The sequence below is a fragment of the Ornithorhynchus anatinus genome, chromosome 1, assembly GCF_004115215.2.
Source record: "Ornithorhynchus anatinus isolate Pmale09 chromosome 1, mOrnAna1.pri.v4, whole genome shotgun sequence".
Taxonomy (NCBI): domain Eukaryota; kingdom Metazoa; phylum Chordata; class Mammalia; order Monotremata; family Ornithorhynchidae; genus Ornithorhynchus; species Ornithorhynchus anatinus.
In genome coordinates, this window is record NC_041728.1 from 108,604,019 (window position 1) to 108,629,064 (window position 25,046).

General features: G+C 45.9%; 1 protein-coding gene across 2 annotated transcripts in view; it reads left to right on the plus strand.

Moving 5' to 3' along the window:
• Positions 1 to 25,046, plus strand: part of DNER (delta/notch like EGF repeat containing) — a 197,450-nt gene that overhangs the window by 98,420 nt on the left and 73,984 nt on the right. For both annotated transcript variants that reach the window (XM_029069128.2, XM_039912661.1), the window contains exons 2-4: positions 14,426 to 14,722; positions 17,738 to 17,832; positions 20,509 to 20,675. In XM_029069128.2, coding sequence (XP_028924961.1) covers positions 14,426 to 14,722; positions 17,738 to 17,832; positions 20,509 to 20,675 — 559 coding nt within the window. The remainder of the gene's footprint in view (positions 1 to 14,425; positions 14,723 to 17,737; positions 17,833 to 20,508; positions 20,676 to 25,046) is intronic.

A 25,046-nucleotide genomic window follows, 5' to 3' on the forward strand; every position in this document is an offset into this window, starting at 1 on the left:
GTGTAGTGCTCTACACCTAATAAGCATTCAATAAATGTGATTGATTGGTTGACCCCCAAATTATTTTTTTCCTCTTTTTAAAAAATTCAAGGAGAAAAGCCAGGTGGTGATTGTTTTCCAGTTCACTAGTGGCCCACTCACATTCTCACTAAGGGCTTTCGAGCTGTAGAGTTTGAAGAAAGGCTGTGAAGGGAGGTAATGTGCAGGTCCACCCCATTACCTACAGTCTTATTTGTAAGAGTTCTGCTGTGTCTAGCTGAATTATTGATGCTGAATTAGGTCCTGATCACACAATCCTCTTGGGACAGAGAGACGAAAAGGAGACCTAGTAACTGGGATTCTAGGACAGAGCTGAATGGGACCCTGAGAGGTCATCAGGACCAGGGGCAGTTGATTGCCTTAATCGTCCTCGCAGGTGGCTGTGAAAGAGATGACCATGAAACCCTTTTAGTCAAATTCAAACCAGGGATGTAAACATCTCTAGGTCAGCTTTGCTGCAGTCTCCCCTTGGAATCTCAATTTGCCTCAGCCCATAATCGCAGGAATTGTTTGGGCCTCGTGGATAGAGCTCGGGCCTGGCTTCACCACTTATTTGCTGTGTGACCTTGGGCAAGTAACTCACTTCTCTGGGCCTCAGTTTCCACATCTGTAAAATGGGGATTAAATCCTACTCCCTCCTCCTACTTAAACTGTGAACACCATGTGGGACCTGGACTGTGTCTAACCTGATTATCTTGAATCCACCCCACACTTAGTACAGTGCCTGGCACATAGTAAGCACATAACAAAAAGAAAAAAATTAAAAAAAAGAAACAGAGGCACCAGCCACATGACTACTCTTCAGCAGCAGCTGCCGGATCCCAGGAGTCATGACCTATTTTACTTTTCAAATGGCACTAGGCAAGTGGACCTGACTGAACTAGGTCATTGGAAAGGCAACATAATGAGAACAGTGAGTGGAGGAAGGGGTAGGACAAGGGTGGGGAGGGGGGAATGTATCCTATCTGATTCCCAGACCCTATTTTCCCTGGCTCCCCACAATTTATCACATCTACTCCCCTATGACTTGGGATCCTGTCTTCCATCCCACCTCTACAAATTGGGTCCTGCCTGTCCCCCGCATCCCACCACCTGGAATCCAGATTTTATTTCCCTATTCACACCTCAGCCCCCTCCAATCCCTGAAACTTGACCGTACTCCCTGGTCCCTCCTGATTCAGCACTTATAACACCAGATCTGACCTGAGGCCTCCCATCCCAGCTGTCTTCCATCTCAGCTCCAGCCTAGTTAGATAGGAAGACTCCGGCAGGTGACCTTACAATGGATCTTACCCTGCTGCTGCCTCTGACTGTGGGTTCTGGGGTCTAGCAGAGCCTGCAGGAAGAGCTCCTGCCTAGCTCAGTGCCAAGAGCAGTTTTGGAAGTACTGGTGAGAACTTAAGCCTTACTGAGAGCTCATCTCCTCCAAGAGGCCTTCCCAGACTGAGCTTCCCCTTTTCCCTCTGTTCCCTCTCTGTCCCCCCTTTACCTCCCCTCAGCTAAGCCCCCTTTCCCCCCTTTCCCTCTGCTCCTCTCCCTCCCCCCCCTCAGCATTGTGCTCATTTGTACATATTTTTATTACCCTATTTATTTTGTTAATGAGGTGTACATCCCCTTGATTCTATTTATTGTGATTAAGTTGTCTTGTTTTTGTGTGTCTGTCTCCCCCAATTAGACTGTAAGCCCATCAATGGGCAGGGATTGTCTCTGTTGCCAAATTGTACATTCCAAGGGCTTAGTATTCATTCAATAGTATTTATTGAGTGCTTACTATGTGCAGAGCACTGTACTAAGCGCTTGGGATGAACAAGTCGGCAACAGATAGAGACAGTCCCTGCCGTTTGACGGGCTTACAGTCTAATCGGGGGAGAACAGTGCTCTGCACATAGCGCTCAATAAATACTATTGAATGAATGAACTTCTGGTGGTGAGAAGCAGCATGGCGTAGTGGATAGAGCAAGGGCCTGGGAGTCAGAAGGTAATGGCTTCTAATCCTGGCTCTGCCACTTGTCTGCTGTATGACCTTGAGTAAGTTACTTCCCTTCTCTGGGCCACAGTTACCACATCTGTAACATTGAGATTGAGACTGAGCCCCATGCGGGACAGGGACTATGTCCAAACTGATTTGCTTTTATCCACCTCAGTGCTTAGTACAGTGCTTGGCATATAGTCTGTGCTTAATAAATGCCATTATTTTTATTATCATTATTAATAATAATAATTTAGAGCCTGGCATCGGGCAGACTGGGGGAGCCCCAGGGTCTGGAATGTGGGATGCTGGGGGATGTGGGAGTGGGGTGCAGGAAGGCAATGGATTGCTGGGGCAGATAGGAGGCCATATTGTATGCAACTCAAGCAGCATGGCCTAGTGGAAAGAGCAGGGGCCTGGGAATCAGAGGACCTGGGTTTGAATTCTGACTCTGCCAAATGCTTACTGTGTGCCTTGGGCAAGTCATTTTACTTCTTTGTGCTTCAGTTCTCCTGTTTTCCCTTCTACTTAGACTGTGAATCCCATGCAGGACAGGGACTGGGTCTAACCTAATTAATTTGTATCTACCCCAGGGCTTAGGACAGTGTTTGATATGTAATAAGTGCTTAACAAATATGATAGAAAAAAAAAAGGAAGATAGCTGGAGAGACCAGAGGGGCTGAGCAAAGTGAAGTTTGGACTGGAGTGGGGAGAGACAGGAGTCAGGGAGGTCAACAAGGAGGCTAATACAATAATCAAGGTAGGATAGGATAAGTGCTTGTATTAACTTGGTAGCAGTTTGGTTGGAGAGGAAGTGATGGATTTTAGGCATATTGTGAAGGTAGAACTGACAGGATTTCGTGATAACTAAATCCTTCTAGACTGGGAGCCTGTTGTTGGGTAGCGATCGCCTCTATCTGTTGCCGAATTGTACTTTCCAAATGCTTAGTACAGTGCTCTGCACACAGTAAGCGCTCAATAAATACGGTTGAATGAATGAATGAATAAATAACTTGAATATGTGGGTTGAATGACAGAGAGTAGTCAAGGGTAATGCCAAGGTTATGGTCCTGTGAACCAGGAAGGATGGTGGTGCTGTCTACAGTGATGGGAAAGTGAGTGCGAGGACAGGGAAAATAAGTTCAATTTTAACCATATTAAGTTTGAGGTGACGAGAGGATATCCAAGTAGAGATGTCTTGAAGGCAGGAGGAATGCGAGGCTGCAGAGAGGGAGAGAGAGAGCAGGGCTGGAGAGGTAGATTTGGGTATTATCCATCTACAGGTGGTAGTTGAAGCCGTGTGAGCGAATGAGTTCTCCAGTGGAGAATAGAAAGGAACCCAGAACTGAACCTTGAGGGAAACCCACATTTAGGGGGTGGGAGGCAGAGGAGGAGCCCACAAAAGAGACTGAGTGGCCAGAGAGAGGGGAAGAGAATCAGGATAGGACAGTGTCAGTGAAACCAAGGTTGGATTAATGTTTCTAGGAGAAGGGAGTGGTCGACAGTGTGGAAGGCAGCTGAAAGGTGGAGGAGGATTAGGTTGGAGTAGAGGCTGTTGGATTTGGCAAGAAGAAGATCACTGGTAACCTTTGAGAATGGCAATTTCTTTGGAGTGAAGATGTTGGAAGCCAGATTTGGGCGTGGGGCGGTTAAGGAGAGAATTGGAGAAGAACTTGAGACAGCAGGTGTAAACAAAACTGAGTTCCTCATCTTCCCTTCCAAGCCCGGTCCTCTCCCAGACTTCCCTATCACCGTGGATGGTACGACCATCCTTCCCGTCTCTCAGGCCCGCAACCTCGGTGTCATCTTGGACTCGTCTCTCTTGTTCACCCCACACATCCGATCCGTTACCGAGACCTGCCGGTCTCACCTTTACAATATCGCCAAGATCCTCCCTTTCCCCTCCACCAAAACGGCTACCTTACTGCTACTGGCTCTCGTAATATCCCGACTACTGTGTTAGCCTTCTCTCTGATCTCCCTTCCTCCTCTCTCGCCCCGCTCCAGTCTATTCTTCACTCCGCTGCCTGGCTCATCTTCCTGCAGAAATGGTCTGGGCATGTCACTCCCCTTCTTAAAAACCTCCAGTGGTTGCCTATCAACCTCCGCTCAAAACAAAAATTCCTCACTCTAAGCTTCAAGGCTCTCCATCACCTTGCCCCCTCCTACCTCTCCTCCCTTCTGTCTTTCTACAGCCCACCCCGCACGCTCCGCTCCTCTGCCGCCCACCTCCTCACCGTCCCTCGGTCTCGCCTATCCCACCGTCGACCCTTGGGCCACGTCCTTCCGCGGTCCTGGAATGCCGTCCCTCCTCACCTCCGACAATCTAATTCTCTTCCCCTCTTCAAATCCCTACTTAAAGCTCACCTCCTCCAAGAGGCCTTCCCAGACTGAGCTCCCCCCTTTTTTCCCTCTGCTCCCTCTACCGCCCCCTTCACCTCTCCGCAGCTAAACCCTCTTCTCCCCTCTTTCCCTCTCCTCCTCTCCCTCTCCCGTCCCACCCCCTCAGCACTGTACTCGTCTGCTCAACTGTATATATCTTCATCACCCTATTTATTTTGTTTAATCAGGTGTACATCACCCTGATTCTATTTATTTGCCATTGTTTTTATGGGATGTTCTTCCCCTTGACTCTGTTTATTGCCATGGTTCTTGTCTGTCCGTCTCCCCCGATTAGACTGTAAGCCCGTCAAAGGGCAGGGACTGTCTCTATCTGTTGCCGATTTGTACATTCCAAGCGCTTAGTACAGTGCTCTGCACATAGTAAGCGCTCAATAAATACTATTGAATGAATGAAACAACATGCTCAAGGAGTTGTACTAAGCCCTGTCCTTAGCACTGGAGTAGATACAAGCTAATCAGGTTGGACTCAGTCCATGTCCTACGTGGGTTTGAAGTCTTCATCCCCATTTTACAGATGAGGTAACAGAGGCACATGGAAGTTGAAGTGATTTACCCAAGGTCACACAGCAGACCTGGGATTAGAACCAAGGTCTTTTGAGTCCCAGGCCCAGTGCATCCCAATTAATTCCCAGCACCCGAGTTCTATCAGCCTGGCAGCCCCTTCTGGCACTTATGTATTTGTTTTTGTTTTTCCTCTGAGCTTTTTAAAGATATGAATAAGCAGCTGTTCTTTCAGTTATTTACCCTGACTTCTCTACTTTAGTATTTTTAAGTCTCCCTTTCCCATTAGCCTGAAAGCTCCTTGCAGAGAACATATCCTGTGCTTCTGTTGTACTTTCCAAGGTGCTTAGTACAGTGGATGGCACCCAATGGGTACTCCGCAAATACCATTTCTTTAACTGCTTCTTACCACCTGAAGCCAGCCTTGCCCCTGCTCTTTACTGTTCATGCTAAGTGGCCCAAGATAAAAAAATAATTGCCCCTGCCTGCACCCAGTCTAGATCACAGATTCATCCAGGATAGTTTTCTTTTATTTGGTAGGCAGAAGAGAACGTTAGTAATCACGAGATATATGTGCCACGTCCACTGAGGAAAAGAAGCAGTGTAGTCTAGTGGATAGAGCAAGGGCCTGGGAATCCAAAGGACCTAGGTTCTAAACCCAGCTCTGCCACCTGGCTGCTGTATGACCTTGGGCAAGTCACTTCACTTCTCAGGGCCTCAATTACCTCATTTATAAAATGGTGATTAAGACCGTGTCCAACTCGATTTGCTTGCATCTACTCCAGCTGTCAGTACAGTGCCTGGAACATAGTAAGCACTTCTACAGTTATTATTCTTATTATTATAAGAGGACCACTTATATTTTTTATCTTCTCTAAAGAGCAGAAAAATTAAAAGTAGCAAGAAGTGTTTCTTATAAGAAACACGAGGTGGGGCAGATATTAAAGGGCACAAATCAATCAATCATGTTATTTATTACTTACTATGTGCAGTACACTATGCTAAGTGCTTGGGAAAGTTCACTGCACCAGAGCTGGAGACACATTCCCTACCCACAGAGAGCAGCTACTGTCCTCTTAGGAAACCACTTTCCATTTCCTACGTGTATTTATGTTTTCAGACTTCCCAGTTCAGGCAGAAGAATACTGGATTTTTGTAGGCTATCTTGAACAATTTTAGAAAAATATGCCATTGTAGAAGAATGAGGATTATTCCGGCTAAAGTGGTCAGCATACCTTGCACCAACCCAACTGTTTTTGCTTACTTTAGATGTTTAGTGTTCACATCTGGGCTATCACATGCTTAGTCTACACTCACTTTATATTCCAGAACATTCTGGGACACGTAGCTTAGAACGATGGGAGATTTTTAACCTCATGCTCTTCCCCTCCCCTCTCTGCCCCCTCACTTGAAGTTCAAGCTTGGGGTGGTGTCCTCTGATCCTGTGTGTCCTGTAATTTCTTATATTTCAACACAAATCTATAGTCAGCCTACATGTAGTGTAATGTTTAGATTTCAGGTTCTGTTTAAGGCATAGCATGCTGTGTTATGAGATTGTGATTTTCTTTGTTTTGTTCTTCACTTAACACTTCTTTTCCATTTATTCGTGCATAGATTTAATCATAAACATTATTTAATCAGCCATTTTTGCTAAACTAGTTCACAGCTCTAAAGGATAGTACAGAAGGTTGAGAGTCCTGAGCTCAGCCAATATTTAATGGAAGAAGGAACTGTGGACTAACACCTTTTCTTTCTCTACTTCAGTGAAAGAAAAAGATGTCAGTGAGAGAAAAATGGTGAAATTCGAGAACAAATTATTATTACTTTAATTATGGTATTTGTTAAGCACTTACGATGTGCCAAGAATTGTTTTAAGCACCGAGTTGGATCATCGTCAGTGGTATTTATTGAGCACTTACGATGTGCCAAGCATTGTTTTAAGCACTGAGTTGGATCATCGTCAGTGGTATTTATTGAGCACTTACGATGTGCCAAGCATTGTTTTAAGCACTGAGTTGGATCATCGTCAGTGGTATTTATTGAGCACTTACTATGGGCAGAATACTGTACCAAGCACTTGGGAGAGTACAATACAACAGAGATGGCAGACTCGTTCCCTGTCTACAACAAGCTTCCAAGTTAGGTTGGACTGTCCCTGTTCTACCTGTGGCTCAAAGTCTAAGTAGGGGTGAGCCCAGGTATTGCTTCCCCATTTTACAGAGGAGAAAACTGAGGCTCAGAGAAGTTAAATGAATTGCCCAAGGTCACACAGTGAGCAAGTGGCAGAGTCAGGTTAAAAGCCCAGGTCTTCTGAATACCAGGCCCATGCACATTCTACTAGGCCACACTGCTCCCTTTGGGAATGCTGGAATTGTTGCACTTGGATGTGTGGCTGGAAAATCTTCAGAAATTCCAGGAAATAGTGTAGACAGTATCACTGTATTTTAAATTTGAATAACTGGAAAGGATATGGTGTAATAGAGATGGGCATGAATAGTAATGAAGGCATAAGAAAAGTATCAAGATGGTTTTAGTGAACTGTTGAGCTATCTGGCAGCCAAGCAATAGACAGAACAAACCTTTGTTTAAAATATCTCAGAGGTACTACCCCTCAGTAAAGTAATGAATTCAAAAAATTCCAAAATTGAAAATCTCACCATAATAAGGCCGTGTTGGATGGCTCATCTCACAGCTCAGGCTTTTCTTTTGGGCAAAGGGAGAAGAGACTGTTCTCCAGAGAGCCCTCCCTCTCAGTAGTTTGAGATTTTTCCTCAAGGCTGGAAAACAGAGTCCAGTTCATATCCTCAAAAGTATTCAGATCTTTGTCTTTCATTTTTTGTGGTATTTGTTAAACACTTACTATGTGTCGATTACTCTTCTAGGTGCAGGTGTAGATACAAGTTTATCAGACCTTAGTCTTAGTACAGTCTAAGTAGGAGGGAATAGGATTTAATCCTACTTATTTAATCCCCATTTTACAGTTGAGGAAATGGGCACAGAGAAGTTAAGTGACTTGTCCAAGGTCTCACAGCAAGCAATTGACAGAGTTGGGATTAGAACTGAGGTCCTCTGACTCCCAGGCCCATGTTCTTTCCACTAAGCCACACTGCTTCTCGCATATGGTACTCATTGTTTTACATAAACTAAAGTTTGTACTCTTCCAAGCACTTAGTATAGTGCTCTTCACAAAGTAAGCACTCATTACATATCATTAATTGATTGAAGTGACCATTAATTACAGGCTAAAATGAGGTAAAATAACTCAAAAAGATTCAGAATACAGAATATCATTCATATTATACATTCATTAACTTGTGTGGTTCCTTAAATAGGAAAAGTTGATAAAATTTTAATGTGCAAATGGGATGATATATCAGTCATTTACTCAGCAGTTTCTGCATGCTGAGCACTGTACTAAGCATTTGGGAAAGTACAATATAAAAGAGTTGGTAATAATAATAATTGGTATTAAACACTTATGTTGTGTCAAGCGCTATTCTAAGCTCTGGGATAGATACAAGTAAATCAAGTTGGACACAGTCCCTGGCCCACATAGGTGGTGAATCACAGTCTAAGTAGGAGGTAGTACAGGCATCTAATCCCCATTTTACAGTTGAGGAAACTGAGACACAGAGAAGTTTATTGATTTGCCCAAAGTCATAGCTGGCAATTGGTGGGGTTGGGATTAGAAGCTAAGTCCTCTTGCTCCCAGGCCCTTGCTTCTTTCCACTATGCCAGGCTGCTACATGTAGACACGTTCTCTGCTCATGCACACGCACACACAAAAAAGGTGTTCCTGACTGTGATTTGTATCAATCAATTGTATTTATTGAGCGCTTACTGTATGCAGAACATTGTACTAAACGCTTAGGAGAGTACAATATAACAGAGTTGGTAGACATGTCCCCTGCCCACAGTGAGCTTCCTGTCTTGAGGGCAAAATCTTTAACAGAGAGCTGAGGGTCCTCATCTGGTTAGGGACCATCTTCAGATTCCTATTCCACTCAGCCCTATTAAAGAAAATGTGACTGAAGAGACTGGTGAATAATAATAATAATGATGGCATTTGTTAAGTGCTTACTATGTGTCAAATACTGTTCTAAGCACTGGTGTGTATGGGGGGAATACAAGGTGATCAGGTTGTCCCAGGTGGGGCTCACAGTCTTAATCCCCATTTGACAGATGAGGTAACTGAGGCCTAGAGAAGTTGTGATTTGCCCAGAGTCACACAGCTGACAAGTGGCAAGGTCAGAATTAGAACCCATGACCTCTGACTCCCAAGCCCGTGCTCTTTCTACTGAGCCACGCTGCTTCTCAATATGATAGAATGACGGGTGAAGGAATGATGGCCCTATTCATGCCATGCGGTGTGTCCCTTGCTGTGTTGCTGTGTTTTTTGCTTGCAGCCCCTGGCAGTATTTGCCTCAGAAGTCTACAATCCTCTCAAAGCAGTGCTTGAGGAGACTCTCACCTTTCCCAGTGCCAGGATGCTATTCTGGTCTGCCTGTCTGTAGTTGTAATAGAAGCAGCAGTAGTATCAGTGTATGGAATCTGGCTGACTGGACAGATGCCTGATTGACATGTAAAGACTGTAAGCTTTTGGAGGTAGGGCTGTGCCTTTAATATTTACTCTATGTCCCTGAGGATACGATACTTTGTTCTGCTCGTGGCAGGTACTCAGAAAATGCCATTATGATGTAAAGATTGCAACGTACCACACTACTGTAGTATTTCCTCTGTCCTTCTCTGATGATCTGTTGATTGTCCCAACGCTCTGGGCATGTCACTTCCCTCCTTAAAAACCTCCAGTGGTTACCTATCAACCTCCGCATGAAACAAAAACTTCTCACTCTAGGCTTCAAGACTCTCCATCACCTTGCCCCCTCCTACCTCTCCTCCCTTCTCTCTTTCTACTGCCCACCCCTCACGCTCCGCTCCGCTGCTCACCTCCTCACCATCCCCTGTTCTTGCCTATCCCGCCGTCGACCCTTGGGCCACGTCCTCCCGCGGTCCTGGAATGCCCTCCCTCCTCACCTCCGCCAAACTAACTCTCTTCCCTCTTCAAAGCCCTACTGAGAGCTCACCTCCTCCAAGAGGCCTTCCCAGACTGAGCTTCCCCTTTTCCCTCAGCTCCCTCTGCTGCCTCTCTGCCCCCCCTTCACCTCCCCTCTGCTAAGTCCCCTTTCCCCCCTTTCCATTTGCTCCTTCCCCTCCCCTCAGCACTGTGCTCATTTGCTCATATGTATATATCTTTATTACCTATTTATTTTGTTAATGAGGTGTACATCCCCTTGATTCTATTTATGGCTATTGTTTTTGTCTGTCTCCCCCGACTAGACTGTGAGCTCATCAATGGGCAGGGATTGTCTCTATCTGTTGCCGAATTGTACATTCCAAGCACTTAGTACAGTGCTCTGCACAAAGTAAGTGCTCAATAAATACTATTGAATGATTGTTCAACACGATCAGGTCTGAGCTCCCCAAAGTCACCCCTCCGCCTCTCCCCTCCCCCCCACCAACCCCCTCCCCTACTTTCCCATCCTTCCCTGCAGTATCCTCAGAGGAAATCTCCTCCCTCCTCGCAAGTGCCACCCCCTCCACCTGCGCCTCGGACCCCATTCCCTCTCACCTTATTAAAACCGTCGCCCCTGCCCTCCTACCTTCCTTAACTTCTATTTTTAACCACTCAATCTCCAAGGGCTCCTTCCCCTCTGCCTTCAAACATGCCCACGTCTCCCCCATCCTAAAAAGACCCGCTCTCGACCCCACTTCCCCCTCCAGTTATCGCCCTATCTCCCTACTACCCTTCCTTTCCAAAATCCTAGAACGAGTCGTCTACAATCGATGCTTAGAATTCCTTAACTCCCATTCTCTCCTAGACCCCCTCCAATCTGGCTTCCGTCCCCTCCACTCTACCGAGACTGCTCTCTCTAAGGTCACCCATGACCTCCTTCTTGCCAAATCCAATGGCTCCTACTCCATTCTGATCCTCCTTGACCTCTCTGCTGCCTTTGACACTGTCGACCATCCCCTCCTCCTCCATACCTTATCTCACCTTGGCTTCACGGACTCCGTCCTCTCCTGGTTCTCCTCTTACCTCTCTGGCCAGTCATTCTCGGTCTCCTTCGCTGGAGCCTCCTCCCCCTCCCATCCTTTAGCTGTTGGAGTTCCTCAAGGGTCAGTTCTTGGCCCTCTTCTGTTCTCCATTTACACTCCCTCGGTGAACTCATTCGCTCTCACGGCTTTGACTACCATCTCTACGCAGATGACACGCAGATCTACATCTCCACCCCTGTCCTCTCCCCCTCCCTTCAGGCTCGCATCTCCTCCCGCCTCCAGGACGTCTCCACCTGGATGTCGGCCCGCCACCTAAAACTCAACATGAGCAAGACTGAGCTCCTCATCTTCCCTCCCAAACCCGGTCCTCTCCCAGACTTCCTTATCACCGTGGATGGCACGACCATCCTTCCCGTCTCTCGGGCCCGCAATCTCGGTGTCATCCTTGACTCGTCTCTCTCGTTCACCCCACACATCCTATCCATTACCAAGACCTGCCGGTTTCACCTCTACAGTATCGCCAAGATCCGCCCTTTCCTCTCCACCCAAACGGCTACCTTACCGTTACGGGCTCTCGTTATATCCCGGCTAGACTACTGTGTCAGCCTTCTCTCTGACCTCCCTTCCTCCTCTCTCGCCCCGCTCCTGTCTATTCTTCACTCCGCTGCCTGGCTCATCTCCCTGCAGAAACGATCTGGGCATGTCACTCCCCTTCTTAAACAACTCCAGTGGTTGCCTATCAACCTCCGCTCCAAACAAAAACTCCTCACTCTAGGCTTCGAGGCTCTCCATCACCTTGCCCCTTCCTACCTCTCCTCCCTTCTCTCTTTCTACCGCCCACCCCGCACGCTCCGCTCCTCTGCCGCCCACCTCCTCACCGTCCCTCGGTCTCGCCTATCCCGCCGTCGACCCCTGGGTCACGTCCTTCCGCGGTCCCGGAACGCCCTCCCTCCTCACCTCCGCCAAACTGATTCTCTTTCCCTCTTCAAAACCTTACATAAAACTCACCTCCTCCAAGAGGCGTTCCCAGACTGAGCTCCTCTTCTCCCTCTACTCCCTCTACCATCCCCCCTTTACCTCTCCGCAGCTTAACCCTCTTTTTCCCCTTTTCCCTCTGCTCCTCCACCTCTCCCTTCCCATCCCCACAGCACTGTACTCGTCCGCTCAACTGTATATATTTTTCGTTACCCTATTTATTTTGTTAATGAATTGTACATCGCCTTGATTCTATTTAGTTGCCATTGTTTTTACGAGATGTTCTTCCCCTCGACTCTATTTATTGCCATTGTTCTTGTCTGTCTGTCGCCCCCGATTAGACTGTAAGCCCGTCAAACGGCAGGGACTGTCTCTATCTGTTGCCGACTTGTTCATCCCAAGCGCTTAGTACAGTGCTCTGCACATAGTAAGTGCTCAATAAATACTATTGAATGAATTGTTGCCCAGAATTGTAGTTAACCACACAGAGCCCTTTAGTTTTCTCATTTTTATCTATTCTTCTCTCAGTGTCCAGCCAGAGAAAGTAGGTGAGGATAAGCGTTGCTTCAGTAGAGTTGCCTTTGGTTCAAAGATACTGCTGCTAATGGTAAGATTGAATCCATGTATGTGAGCACGGCTTAGAGAGAATCCCTTGCATATGGTGCTCATAAAAATACAATTATGTTCCCCTTCTGGCCTTGTGCCTTTTGGGGTGAGTAGCACTCAGGCACCAATGTTTAAGATGGGAGAGGTCCTTCCACAGGAAAAGGTATCCAATTGATTTTTTTTTTTGACAGTAGTGTTGATGGTCCGTACTCAATCATCCATACTCTCTCTTGTTTCCCTCTGCCAGGTGGTATACTTTTTGAAGTTGCTGATAGGGAGAATGGGTTTACTCTGTGATCACAGAACAAGGTACCTCTGAGACCTCAGCAGATGCCACCTTACCCTCACTCATTTAGAAGCAGCATGGTGTAGTGGATAGAACACAGGCCTGGGAGTCAGAAGGTCATGGGTTCTAATCCCGGCTCCACCACATGTCTGCTGTGTGACCTTGGGCAAGTGTCTTCACTTCTCTGGGCCCCGGTTACTTCATCTGTAAAATGAGGATTGAGACTGTGAGCCCCATGTGGGTCAGGGACTGGGTGCAACCCGATCTGCTTGTATCCCCCACCCCCGCGCTTAGTACATTGCCTAGCACATGGTAAGTGCTTAACAGATACCATGATTATTATTATTTAGCAAACAACCACTGAGTATGATACTCTGAGTGGTTTAGCAGAGGTTGGGATGTCTTTTCCTCTTTTTTGCTCACACTAGGGCAAAAGGAATGCTAAGAAGCCCCAGAGCTTAGAACAGTGCTTGGCACATGGTAAGCACTTAACAAATACCATCATTGTCATCATACATAGTACACACCAACACCAAAAACTAACATGATTGGAAGCAGCTTGGCCTAGTGGATAGAACAAGGGCCTGGGAGCCAGAAGACCTGAGTTCTAATCCTGCTCTGCCACTTGTCTGCCATGTGACCTTAGGCAAGTCACTTCGCTTCTCTGTACCTCAGTTCCCTCATCTGTAAAATGAGGTTTAAGACTTTGAGCCCCATGTGGGACAAGGACGGTTTTCAGCCTTATTAGCTCGGATCTATCCCAGAGCTTCGTATAGCACCTGGCACGTAGTGAGTGCTTAAGAAATATTATTATATATGCATATATGTAATATATGTACATATATATATATTCCTATCCCTGGAGTTGGAAATCAGCAGGAATGTTAATGCTGTAATTTTGTGGAAATGAATGGATGAGTTTTTGATACAGTAAAAACCATAACCATTTTATCCCTCATTATTGCAAATAGACATTTTGTATCCGTGGCTCTCTACAGCTTCCTAAACCTTGTGGCGTTTCAGCAGGGCGGACGCTTCCCCACCCCTATTTTAAAGGGCTCTCGAGGCGTGAGAGGACAGAGCACCTTGGAGGTTTATACATTCTCAAGAACAATAATTCACAGCTAATTCCTTCTCACCAGAAACCCCAGCCAAAGGGAGCAAGCTGTGCCTAGGGAAATGTTTTATTTCCTATTGTCCCCAGTCTCATTTGCCATCTAAAAATAAACAGCCGAGAGTTGGAGCATCTGGGCACTTTCTCCTCTGACGAGTTAATCTTTCTTGAATCGGGCTCAGAAGCCCCAAATGGAAATGGCTGGTCTCCAGAGGCGGAATGGCTTAGCATTTGAGGTTTAAAGGGATGAGGTGGGGGGAGAGATGGGTGTGGTCATGCTGAGAAACTCAGCTTTGTCCCTGACTAGCACAGGCCAGGCTTTTTGGACCAACTGCCAGCACAATTGTTTATTTTATGCAGGGTAAGCGGTTAAATACATCCTGGTTGCAATGCACTTTGAAAGAATGAGCGATTCTCTCTCTTCCACGGAGCGTTGGTAGTAGGCAGCGATGGACTCATTTATCATTGCCTTTCAGTTTGTTGCAGACCCTTGTGCCAGCAACCCCTGTCCCCATGGAAACTGCAGCATCCGCGGGGACGGCTACCTCTGCGTCTGTGACGAAGGCGGCGAGGGCTCGAGCTGCGACCCCCCATCTCCCAGCCTCCCGGCTTCGGGCTGGACGGAGTCCCTGGCACCGAGACAGCTTCAGCCTGCCCCGTCGACTCAGGAACCTGATGTCCTCTTGCCCCCCTCGCAAGCAACTGTGGCGCTCCCCACATGGCAGCCCAGAGCTGGGCAGAAGCTAGTTGATTTGAAATGGGATGAAGTAGAGGTGAGCTATCGTCTGGTGGAGGAATCACTGGGAGAGGCCAGAAAGTCTCAAAAGGTTCAGGTTGATACGCACATATATCTGAACGTTTGGACCGTCCCCTTGACCTGTCAATATACCGTATGGGAATTCATAGGGTTGCAGCATATGGCGCACATTCGTTCTGAAAATATTTCATTTTAAACCAGAGAATACACCCTGTGGAACCAAGCAGTGAATATCTTTTTCATCAAATGATTTATGAAAAGTTGTACATATCCATAGGGCATTTCAGTAATCATTATGTTTTTAGCATCCAGTAATGAACTGAAATTACTTAAATGAGAATCTCACAAACTATGAGACTCCATGGTAACGACTGTGGTAGAACTCACCTACCAACTCTGTTATATCGTACTCTCCCAAGCACTTAGTACAGTACTCTGCACACAGTCAGCGCTCAATAAATTCAATTGATGGACTGAAGCTATGAGATTCTTAGAGCTTCTAGATGTAATCAGTCTTCCCTTCAAATACTACTAGGTGTCGATGTTTCTGCTAATGATTAGTTTTCCTTTCAGGCAACTCTATTTCACAGCTAGATTATGTATGGTGTGCTAGCATACTCGGGTAGATATGAGGTAATCGGGTCAGACGTAGTCCCTGTCCTGCCAATGCAAAACACATGTTCCCTACCCCCAGTGAGTTTACAGTCTAAGTGGGAAAGACAAAGAAGCAGCATGGCCTAGTGGGAAGCGCACAGGCTTGGGAGTCAGAGGACATGGGTTTGAATCCCGGGTCTGCCACTTGTCTGCTGTGTGACCTTGGGCAAGTCACTTAACTTATCTGTGCCTCAGTTACCTCATCTGTAATATGGGGAATAAGATCACGTGGGACAACCTAATTAGCTTGCATCTACCCCAGCACTTATAACAGTGCTTGGCACACAATAAGTGCTTAACAAATGCCATAATTATTCTTCTTCTAGACTGTAAGCCCGGGATTACAGGAATTGTCTCTTGTTCTTGCAGAATTGTACTTTCCAAGCATTTAGTACAGTGCTCTGCACACAGTAATCATTGAATAAATACGATTGAATGAAAGATGGTTCACCCAGGAGGCAGCATAGTCTGGTGTGAAGAGCATGGGATAGAATTGGGAGTCAGGAGACGTAGTCCCTCTTCTGTCACTTGCCAGATATATGGCTGAGGACATGTGACTCTACTTCTTTGTACTTCATTTTCCTCACCTGAAAATGGCAACAAAGAAATTTGTTTCCTGCCCTCCCTTTGTGGGGGCTAGGAGTATGTCCGATTCCATTGTCTTGCATCTATCCCAGCACTCGTCACACGGCTTAGCACACAGTAAGTGTTTCATAAATGCTATTGGCACCAGCAGGAAATAAACGGCTATAATCGATAGTTGTACAAATACGTTGGGATGAAAAAGTTGAATAAATAATTGAATATATACTGATTGCACATATATACTTTAAGTGCAGAAGGTGGGCATAAGATGTGTGATTGCTAAGGGGGGGCCGTTGCATTGACATGTCTTGAAGTGCTACAGGTTAATTGGGGAAAACTTCCTAGAGGAGGTGAAATTTTTGGGAAGGCTTTGACTCAATCGTATTTGAGTGCTTACTTTGTGCAGAGCAATCAATCAATTGTATTTTTGCACACTTACTACGGGCAGAGCCCTGTACTAAGCACTTGGGAGAGTATGGTACAACAGGATTAGTAGATGTGTTCCCTGCCTGTGATGAGTTTACAATTTAGAGGGAGCTTATAGGCTAATAATAATTTGAAAACAGTGAATACTACGGATTGGGGGATTCTGGATAGGGGGAAAGGAGCTCTTGGCTGGCTGAAAGGGGTGAGAGGTGGAAAGGATGAGAGTGAGGTCGAGTTAGAAAGTGTATGTGGAAGAAGCAAAGAGTGTGAGTTGGGGAGTAGCAGTTGAAGACAACCGATACGTAAGATGAGAAGCTAGTGGAAAGCTTTGAAGCCAGTGGTGAGGAGTTCTTGCTTGATGCAGATGAGTAACCACTGTGGGGTTTTGGAGGATGAAGGGATATATCCCTAGTGCTGGGTTAGGAAGATGATCTGGACAATGGCATGTAGAGAAGATTCATGCAGGGAGCAGCATCTGAGGAGCCAGCTTCTCTAATGGAGGCAGCGGTGGCCTGTTAACTCCCTCCTTCCTCCCTTCCTTTGGCTCTCCTTCCCTCCCTCCAATTGTTATCACCACTGGGGGGGCTTGAAAGGAGGATGAAGATGACAGTGAGAGGAGCCAGCCTGACCCTTGTGTGAACCAGACTGTAAGCCTAAACTCCTTACAGGCTGTGGAGAGAACTGCTCCTGATGCTGAGGAGAAAGGTGGAGAGAAAGGTGGAGAGGAAGAGATAGGAGCCCCTTCCTGGAGGCGCTTCCATTCCCTCCCTCACAGGTAGGGACAGGTGGGGGCCGGAAAGGAGCTGGATGCCCCTCCCGTGACATCATCAGGCAAGGCTGAAAACCTGGCATACCATGTGTTGTCATGGGCCTATAGGGTGGAAATATTTTTCACTTCCACTTAATCGGCCATTTTGTCTTTGAAGCCTAAACTCTGTTCACTCAAAAGTAGAAATTTGTATTATAATAACTCTTTCCCCATCTTGGCAGTATCCCCAGGAAGGGCTTGAAGCACTTAGTGTAGTGCTCTGCCCCCAGTAAACACTCAATAAATACGATTGAACTAGGCTTGCTGGTCACGAGGGTTGTAATGATAATTGTGGCATTTAAGTGCTTACTATGTATAAAGCACTGTGCTCAGTGCTGGGGGAGATACAAGATAATCAGAGAGGATGGAATCCCTGTCCCACTTGCAGCTTGTAGGCTTAGGGTGAGGGAGAACAGGTATTGAGTGCCCATTTTAGAGATAAGGAATCTGGGGCACAGAGAAGGGTGCAGTGATTTATGAGTACCATCTTGACTGAAAAATATAAATCTCCCATCATCGGTTGGACGGTGAAATCAAAGCAGTTATTTCTGTTCGCAGATCCTCCCAGACATTGCCTGCGGTAATGGCAGTTCCAACAACTCGGCCGGAGGTCGACAGCTCTCCTTTGATGTCCCACAAAACACTTCAATAAAGTAAGAAAACCACTTGCCACCACTGGTCCTAAAACCACAACAGGTGGTATACTTCCTCTGGTGGCAGGGGAGAATGACTGGTATGGCATGTGGTGGTGGGGTGAAGGAGAGCCACCCACGGAGGATCACCCCCGGAGTAAGCAGGGGTGCATTGGCTAGCAGGGCCGTCGTCATGTTGGATGACCTTGCCTGTGTCATTCAAGTGGGTCCTAAAGAGATGAAACCACCGCTTTTTTAATGGGTATTTGTTAAGTGCTTACTATGGGCTAAGCACTGTACTAGACACTGGGGTAGATAATAATTGTGATATTTGTTAAGCGCTTACTATGTAGCAGCGCTGGAGTGGATATAAGTAAATTGAGTTGGACACAGTCCCTGCCCCCCGAGGGGCTCAGAGGCTCAATCCCCATTTTACGGATGAGGTAGCTGGGGCCCAGAGAAGTGAAGTGACTTACCCAAGGCCACACAGCAGACAAGTGGCGGATCCAGGATTGGAACCCATGACCTTCTGACTCCCAGGCCCGTGCTCAATCCACTATACCATGTGATAATCAGGTTGTTACACAGGCCATATCACAGTCCATAAAATTGAGTCCCACAGTTTTCACCCCCTTTTTACAGTTAACTGAGGCCCAGAGGAGTGAAGTGATTTGCCCAAGGTCACTCAACAGACAAGTGACAGAGCTGAAATTAGAACTCATGTCCTTCTGAGTCCCAGACCCGTGTTCTAGCCATGCTAATGGAAACATGGCGGCGGGAACAATTGTGGTGGTCATGTGAGGGTGCATAAGAGGATGCCACATATCTGCCATTATGGATGCAAGTTTTCCAGCCTCAGTGGTGCTTTTAAGGCTTTGCCTTTGGGATCAGGTGGTGAAGCAGAGCCCTGTGTTCATCCCAGACTTCTCTGTGAAGGCTAGTGCGATTGGGCCATGGGGGTGAAATGCATATTGGCTGCAGTGGGGTTGGTAGAGAGAAGCAGTGTAGCTCAGTGGAAAGAGCACAGGCTTGGGAGTCAGAGGTCATGGGTTCGAATCCCAGCTCTGCCACTTGTCAGCTGTGTGACTGTGGGCAAGTCACTAAACTTCTCTATGCTTCAGTTACTTCATCTGTGAAATGGGGATTAAGACTGAGAGACTCACGTGGGACAACCTGATTATCCTGTATCTACCCCAGTGCTTAGAACAGTGCTCTACAGATAGTAAGCGCTTAACAAATACCAACATTATTATTATTATTATTATTATTATTATTATTATTATTAAGTTGATCAAAACAAACACGGGCCTCAGTTTATCTGAACTAATTGAACGACATTTGCAGTGGCATGGTTCATGGGTAGACTTCCTTCCTGGATCTCTGCATAACTTCCACCTGATGTCATGGCTGTTTTCCCTTCCTCTCCCTCATCTCTAATCAAGAGCTGTCCTCCTGCCTCTACTTGTCAACTCCACATTCTACTTGCTTAAGACTATGATCGGGAAGTAGCAGGATGGCCTAGTGGAAACAGCATAGGCCTGGGAGTCAGGGGACCTGGATTCTAATCTTGGCTCTGCTATTTATCTGTTGCGTGACCTTGGGCAAGTCACTTCACTTCTCTGTGCCTCAGTCGCCTCCTCTGTGAAAGGGGGATGACGACTGAACGCCATGTGATGTAAAGACTGTGTCCAACATGACTAACTTGTATCTATCCCCGGTGCTGAATACAGTGCCTGGAACATAGTAAGCACTTAAATACCATTAAGTAAAGTGAGCAGTGTCATTTCCGAGTGAGGCCTGTAATAATAATGATGATGATATTTAAGTGCTTATTATGTGCCAGGCACTGTATTCAGCTCTAGGGTGGATACAAGTAAATCAGGTTGGACATGGACACAGTTCCTGTCCCGCATAGGGTTCACGTTCTTCATCCCCATTTTAGATCAGGTAATTGAAGCACAGAGAAGTGAAGTGGCTTGCCCAAGCCCACAGAGCAGACAAGTGGCAGAGCCAGGATTAGAATCCATGACCTTCTGACTCCCAGGCCCATGCTCTATCCTTTAAGCCATGCTGTTCATCTGTCCCAGGATTCTGCCTCCCATAATGGCCCCAGCCTGCTTGAAGGAACTGTGTATTAGATCTGCACCTATGGATCTCCATCATCGTGGTTAGGGGAGGACCACCTGAACTTGTTTCCTGATAATTTATTCTGAACCTTCTCCCACACCCCCAGTTGCCTTTGCATTTGGATTTACTCCTTTTGTTCACCTCTCCCTCAGCCCCACAGCACTTGTGTACACATATCCATAGTGTATTTATTTATACTAACATCTGTCTCCCCCTCTAGACCATGAGCTTGTTGTAGGTGGGGGAATGTGTCTACCGACTCTGTGGTATTGTACTCTCCCAAGTGCTTAGTACTGTGCTCTGCACACAGTGAGGGCTCAATAAATATGATGTGATTGATTGATCTATCATCCAAGTGTCAACTTGCCCCGTATCATGATTTTGAGCTGCCCTAGGAAATGGTCAAGAAAGATAAATACCTGAAGGAATATTCCTTTACAAAATGAGCCTAGGAGCCCGAGCTTAGTTACAAATCCAGTATCAGAGAGGGGTTTCACTGGTTTATGAAATATGTTTCTTGAGATGATTTTTCTGAAGGTGATGTTTTGTTTTTGCCATTGATGTTTTCAGAATTCATCAGGATGCCACAGCCTCTCTAATCCTGTTGTGGAAGGTGACTGCAGTGAGTTATCAACAATGCTCCCTTATAGATGGCAGAAGCATCACCCTTCTCCAAACCCTGGGTGGGCTTGTCCTTTCGGATGAAATGCTTGTATTAGGAAACAACTACTTTATTGGTGAGTTGATGGAGACCTTACGGTAGTTGATCATTACATCTAACTCTGTAACATTCTTTAAGTTATTGGAGGGCTTGGAAATATTTATCATGCCCAAAATTATTTGTCTTAGAAATTTGTTCTGACTCTATGTAAGTAGTCCTTGCCAGAAAGGGAGAAATGATCATTTTTATGAATAAAATGTAAAGTTCCTGGAAGTATTTTTAATGAATGGTTGAGATGCACTAATATACAACTAATATATTTAAAGAAATGTTTTCAGTTTTTGCTAAATAATAATATTTATTGAGTAATGATGGCATTTGTTAAGTGCTTACTATGTGCAAAGCACTGTTCTAAGTGCTGGAGTACCTATTGAATGCAATACACTGCAACAAGCACCAAGCACCAAGGAAGACCCATTCCTTACCCCTCTAATAGGAGAATCAGAAAGAGAAATTCACAGACAATGGAATCAGAATAAATAAAATCGAATGTTCAATCAATAATAATAATCAAACAACCATATGTACACAAGTTCTCAAGATGGGCAAATTTAAATCAGGACATAAGTGATTATCAATACATAAATAATACATAAATCATATAGCAGAGAAACAGGATAGCCTAGTGGATAGAGCATGGGCCTAGACGCCAGAAGAACCTGGATTCTAATGTGAATTCTGGGTGACCTCAGACAAGTCACTTCATTTTTTGTGCCTCAGTTACCTCATTTGTAAAGTAGATATTAAGACTTAAAGCCCCAAATGGGAGAGAGACTGTCCAACCGGAGTTGCTTGTATCTGCCCCAGCGCTTAGTACAGAGCCTGACACATAGTAAGCACTTAACAAATACCATAATTATTAATTATTATTATTCTAATGTGCCAAACACTTTGCTAAGCATTGGGATAGCTGCAAGAAACCAGATCAGATTCATTCCCTGTCCCACATGAGGCTCACAGTCCAAGAGGGTAGGAGAATCTATATTTAATCCCCATTTTACTGATAAGGAAACTGAAGCACAGCTCACTTAACTGACTTGTCCAAGGTCACTTGGAGGCAACTGGCAGAGCTGGAATTAGAACCCAGGTCCTCTGATTCCCAGGTCTGTACTTGTTCCACTAGCTCACACTGCTTGTAAGTTGCTTGTACTATCTGTACCTCTGGATACTTTGTACTTGAAGTCTATATTGTTGATGGTGAAATCCACCTACGAAAAACCCCAAGTGGTACCAAGAATCCCAGATGTATTGTGCACTCACAGATTGTCCTTTCCTATTCTGTTGTGCTTGTTCTTTGCAGTGCCGAATGCTTTTAGTAAATAACAAAGTCTTTCTCATTTCCTGACACTTGACTACACCTTCCCTTTGGCCTGGAACTCCCTCCCATTTAATATCCAACAGCCTGCCAATCTCCCCACCTTCAAAACCTTCTTAAAATCTCAACTCTTCCAAGAAGGCTTCTAAGTGCTGGGATGGATACAAGCAAATCAGGTTGGACACAGCCCCTGTCACACATGGGGCTCCCAGTCTCAATCCCCATTTTACAGATGAAGTAACTGAGGCCCAGAGAAGTGAAATGACTTGCTCAGGGTCACACAGCAGACAAATGACAATAGTCTCCCCATCATCAGCCCCACAGCATTTTCAGATGTATTCAACTGTAATTTATTTTAATAACTGGCTTCCTTCTATTGTACTCTCCCAAGCATTTAGTACAGTGCTCTGCACATGGTAACGCCTCAATGAATTCCACTGCTTGACTAATACAAAAAGCAAGTCTTTTCCTGGTTCTGTACTTTTCCCTCAGCTCAAATACCAGTTCCAACCATCATTATTATTGTTACTTTTCTGCCTATGTGGCCCAGGTCTCTCTCTCTGATTTTTTTCAGCTCCTCTGGAGCTTTGGTCTTTCCAATCTCTTTCCTCAGGGTCAAAAAGTCCTCCATTATCCCAAGGTGATTTTTTACCCTCAACAACCTTGAGTCCCCTCACTCAATCCCGAACAGTCATTGGTTCAACTCCAGCGATGGTGTCAGATCCCATGGGAAGCTGGGAATAGGTAATGGTCTTCCCATTCAGCCAGGTACATTGATCCCAGAAGCTTCCATAACCAATCAATGGAATGTATTGAGCAGTTACTGTGTGCAGAGGATTGTACTAAGCACGTGGGAAAGTTCAGTACCACAGAGTTGGTAGATGCAATTCTTGCCCACAAAGATCTTAGAACAGTCTACAATGAGACTGGGATCTTTTAGTTCCCATTTTCATCCATTCATTCCATCATAAATGCATGGGAGAGGACAATACAACAATAAACAGACACATTCCCTGCCCGCAGCGAGCTTACTGTCTGTGGGGAGTGGGGGGAGACAGGCATTAATTTAAATAAATAAATTACAGATAACATACTTAAGTGCTGTGGAGCTGGGAGAGGGGATAAGCAAAGGGAGCAAATGAAGGAGATGCAGAAGGGAGAGGGAGAAGAGGACAGTAGCATTTTCTAGAGACAGCAGCATAAGCTTATCAATCAATCCTATTTGTTAAGTGTTATGTGCAGAGTACTGTACTAAACGCTTGGGAGAGTACAATGCAACAGAATTGCTAGATACATTCCTGGCCACAAGGAGTTTACAGTCTAGAGGGGAGACATATTAAAATAAATTATGGATATGTACATAGGTGCTGTGGGGCTGAGGGTCGGGGGGATAAAGGGAATAGATCCAGCGCATTCAAGGGGGAGTAGGGAAAATAAGTGTTTAGTAGGGAAAGACCTCTTGGAGGAAGTGTGATTTTAGGAAGGCTTTGATGGGAGTAAATCCACTTTTTAGGAAGTGCTTAGGGTGGGTGTAAATCCATCCTTGCTAAGATGGCTGTTGAATTGGGGCAACTTGGAGCAGTGGGAATTAATTGGGGAAGGCTTCTTGGAAGTGGTGGAAATTTTAGGAGGTCTGTGAAGATGGAGAGAGGAAATATTTGAGGTAAGAGTGGAAGTCCTGAAGCAAAAGGCAGAGCCATGGTACAAACAGGTGAAGATCAGAGTCGAACCCCAGGAATTCCAACTTTCATTTTGAGATGCAAGGGGCACTTTTGGGTTGGGAGGGTAAAGAACTGAGAAAGGGGGGCTTTGAGGAGGCAAGGAAGGAAAAGGGGTGAAAAGGAGGGGATTGAAAGGAAAGTAGGAGGAGAAGGAGGGGAAAACGAAGCACAGTCGCTTAGTGGAAAGAGCAAGGGCCTGGGAATCAGAGGACCAGGATTCTACTCCCAGCTTGTCCCACCTGCTGTGTGACCTTGGGCAAGTCACCTAACTTCTCTGTGCTTCAGTTTCCTCATTCATAGAATGGGAACTTAATACCTGTTCTTACTCCCTTTAAACTGTGAGACCTAGATGGGATAGAGACTTGACTGAACTTATCTTTTTTTTTTGAGTTTAATACGTGCTAGTCACTGTACTAAGGACTGAGGTCTTGTCTTATGCCGTTGAGTCTTTATCGACTCATAGTGACACCACGGACATATTTCTCCCAAAACGCCCTGCTCTCTATCTGCAGTTATTCTGGTAGTGGCTCCATAGAGTTTTTTTGGTAAAAATGTGGAAGTAGTTTACCATTGCCTCCTTTCACCCAGTAAACTTGAATTTCTCCCCTTGACTCTCTCCCATGCCGCTGCTGCTCAGCATGGGTGAGTTTTGACTTATAGCAGATTGCCTTCCACTTGCCAAGCTAGCCACTGGCCAAGCTAGGAATGGAATGGGTAGGCCTCTGCCTGACTCCCCCTCCCTTAGCCAAGAGTGGTAGAGTACTGGAAACTCTCCAGGCGAGACTCTTAGAGGGGAAGCACTGGAGTACAAACAAGCTAATCAGGTTGGACACAGAGCATGTTCCACACGAGGCTCACAATCTTAATCCCCATTTTACAAACAAGGTTACTGAGGCACAGAAAAGTAAAGTGATTTGCCCAAGGTCACACAGCGGACAACTGGCGGTCAGGATTAGAACCCAGGTCCTCTGATTCCCAGGCCCGTGCTTTTTCCACCCCACACTTCTCTCCTTCATTCTTCTTTCCCCCCCCATCCCTATACTCCTCTCTTCTTCCATCTCCTCCTCGTAATAATAGTTGTGGTGTTTGTTGAGCACTTAAACTATGCCAAGCCCTGGGGTAGATTTGGTTTTTAGATCCCCTTCCTGACGTGATGTTAGCCATCCTCTTCTCCTTCACTTCCTCCAAATGAAACAATGAGGTAGTATGGCCTGGTGGAAAGAGTGTGGCACAGGGAATCAGTTGACCTGGCTTCTAACCCCAGCAAGGATACTGACGTGTTGCATGACTTTGGGCCAGTCACTTCACATCTTGGTACCTTGGTTTCCTCATCTTTAAAATAGGAATAAGG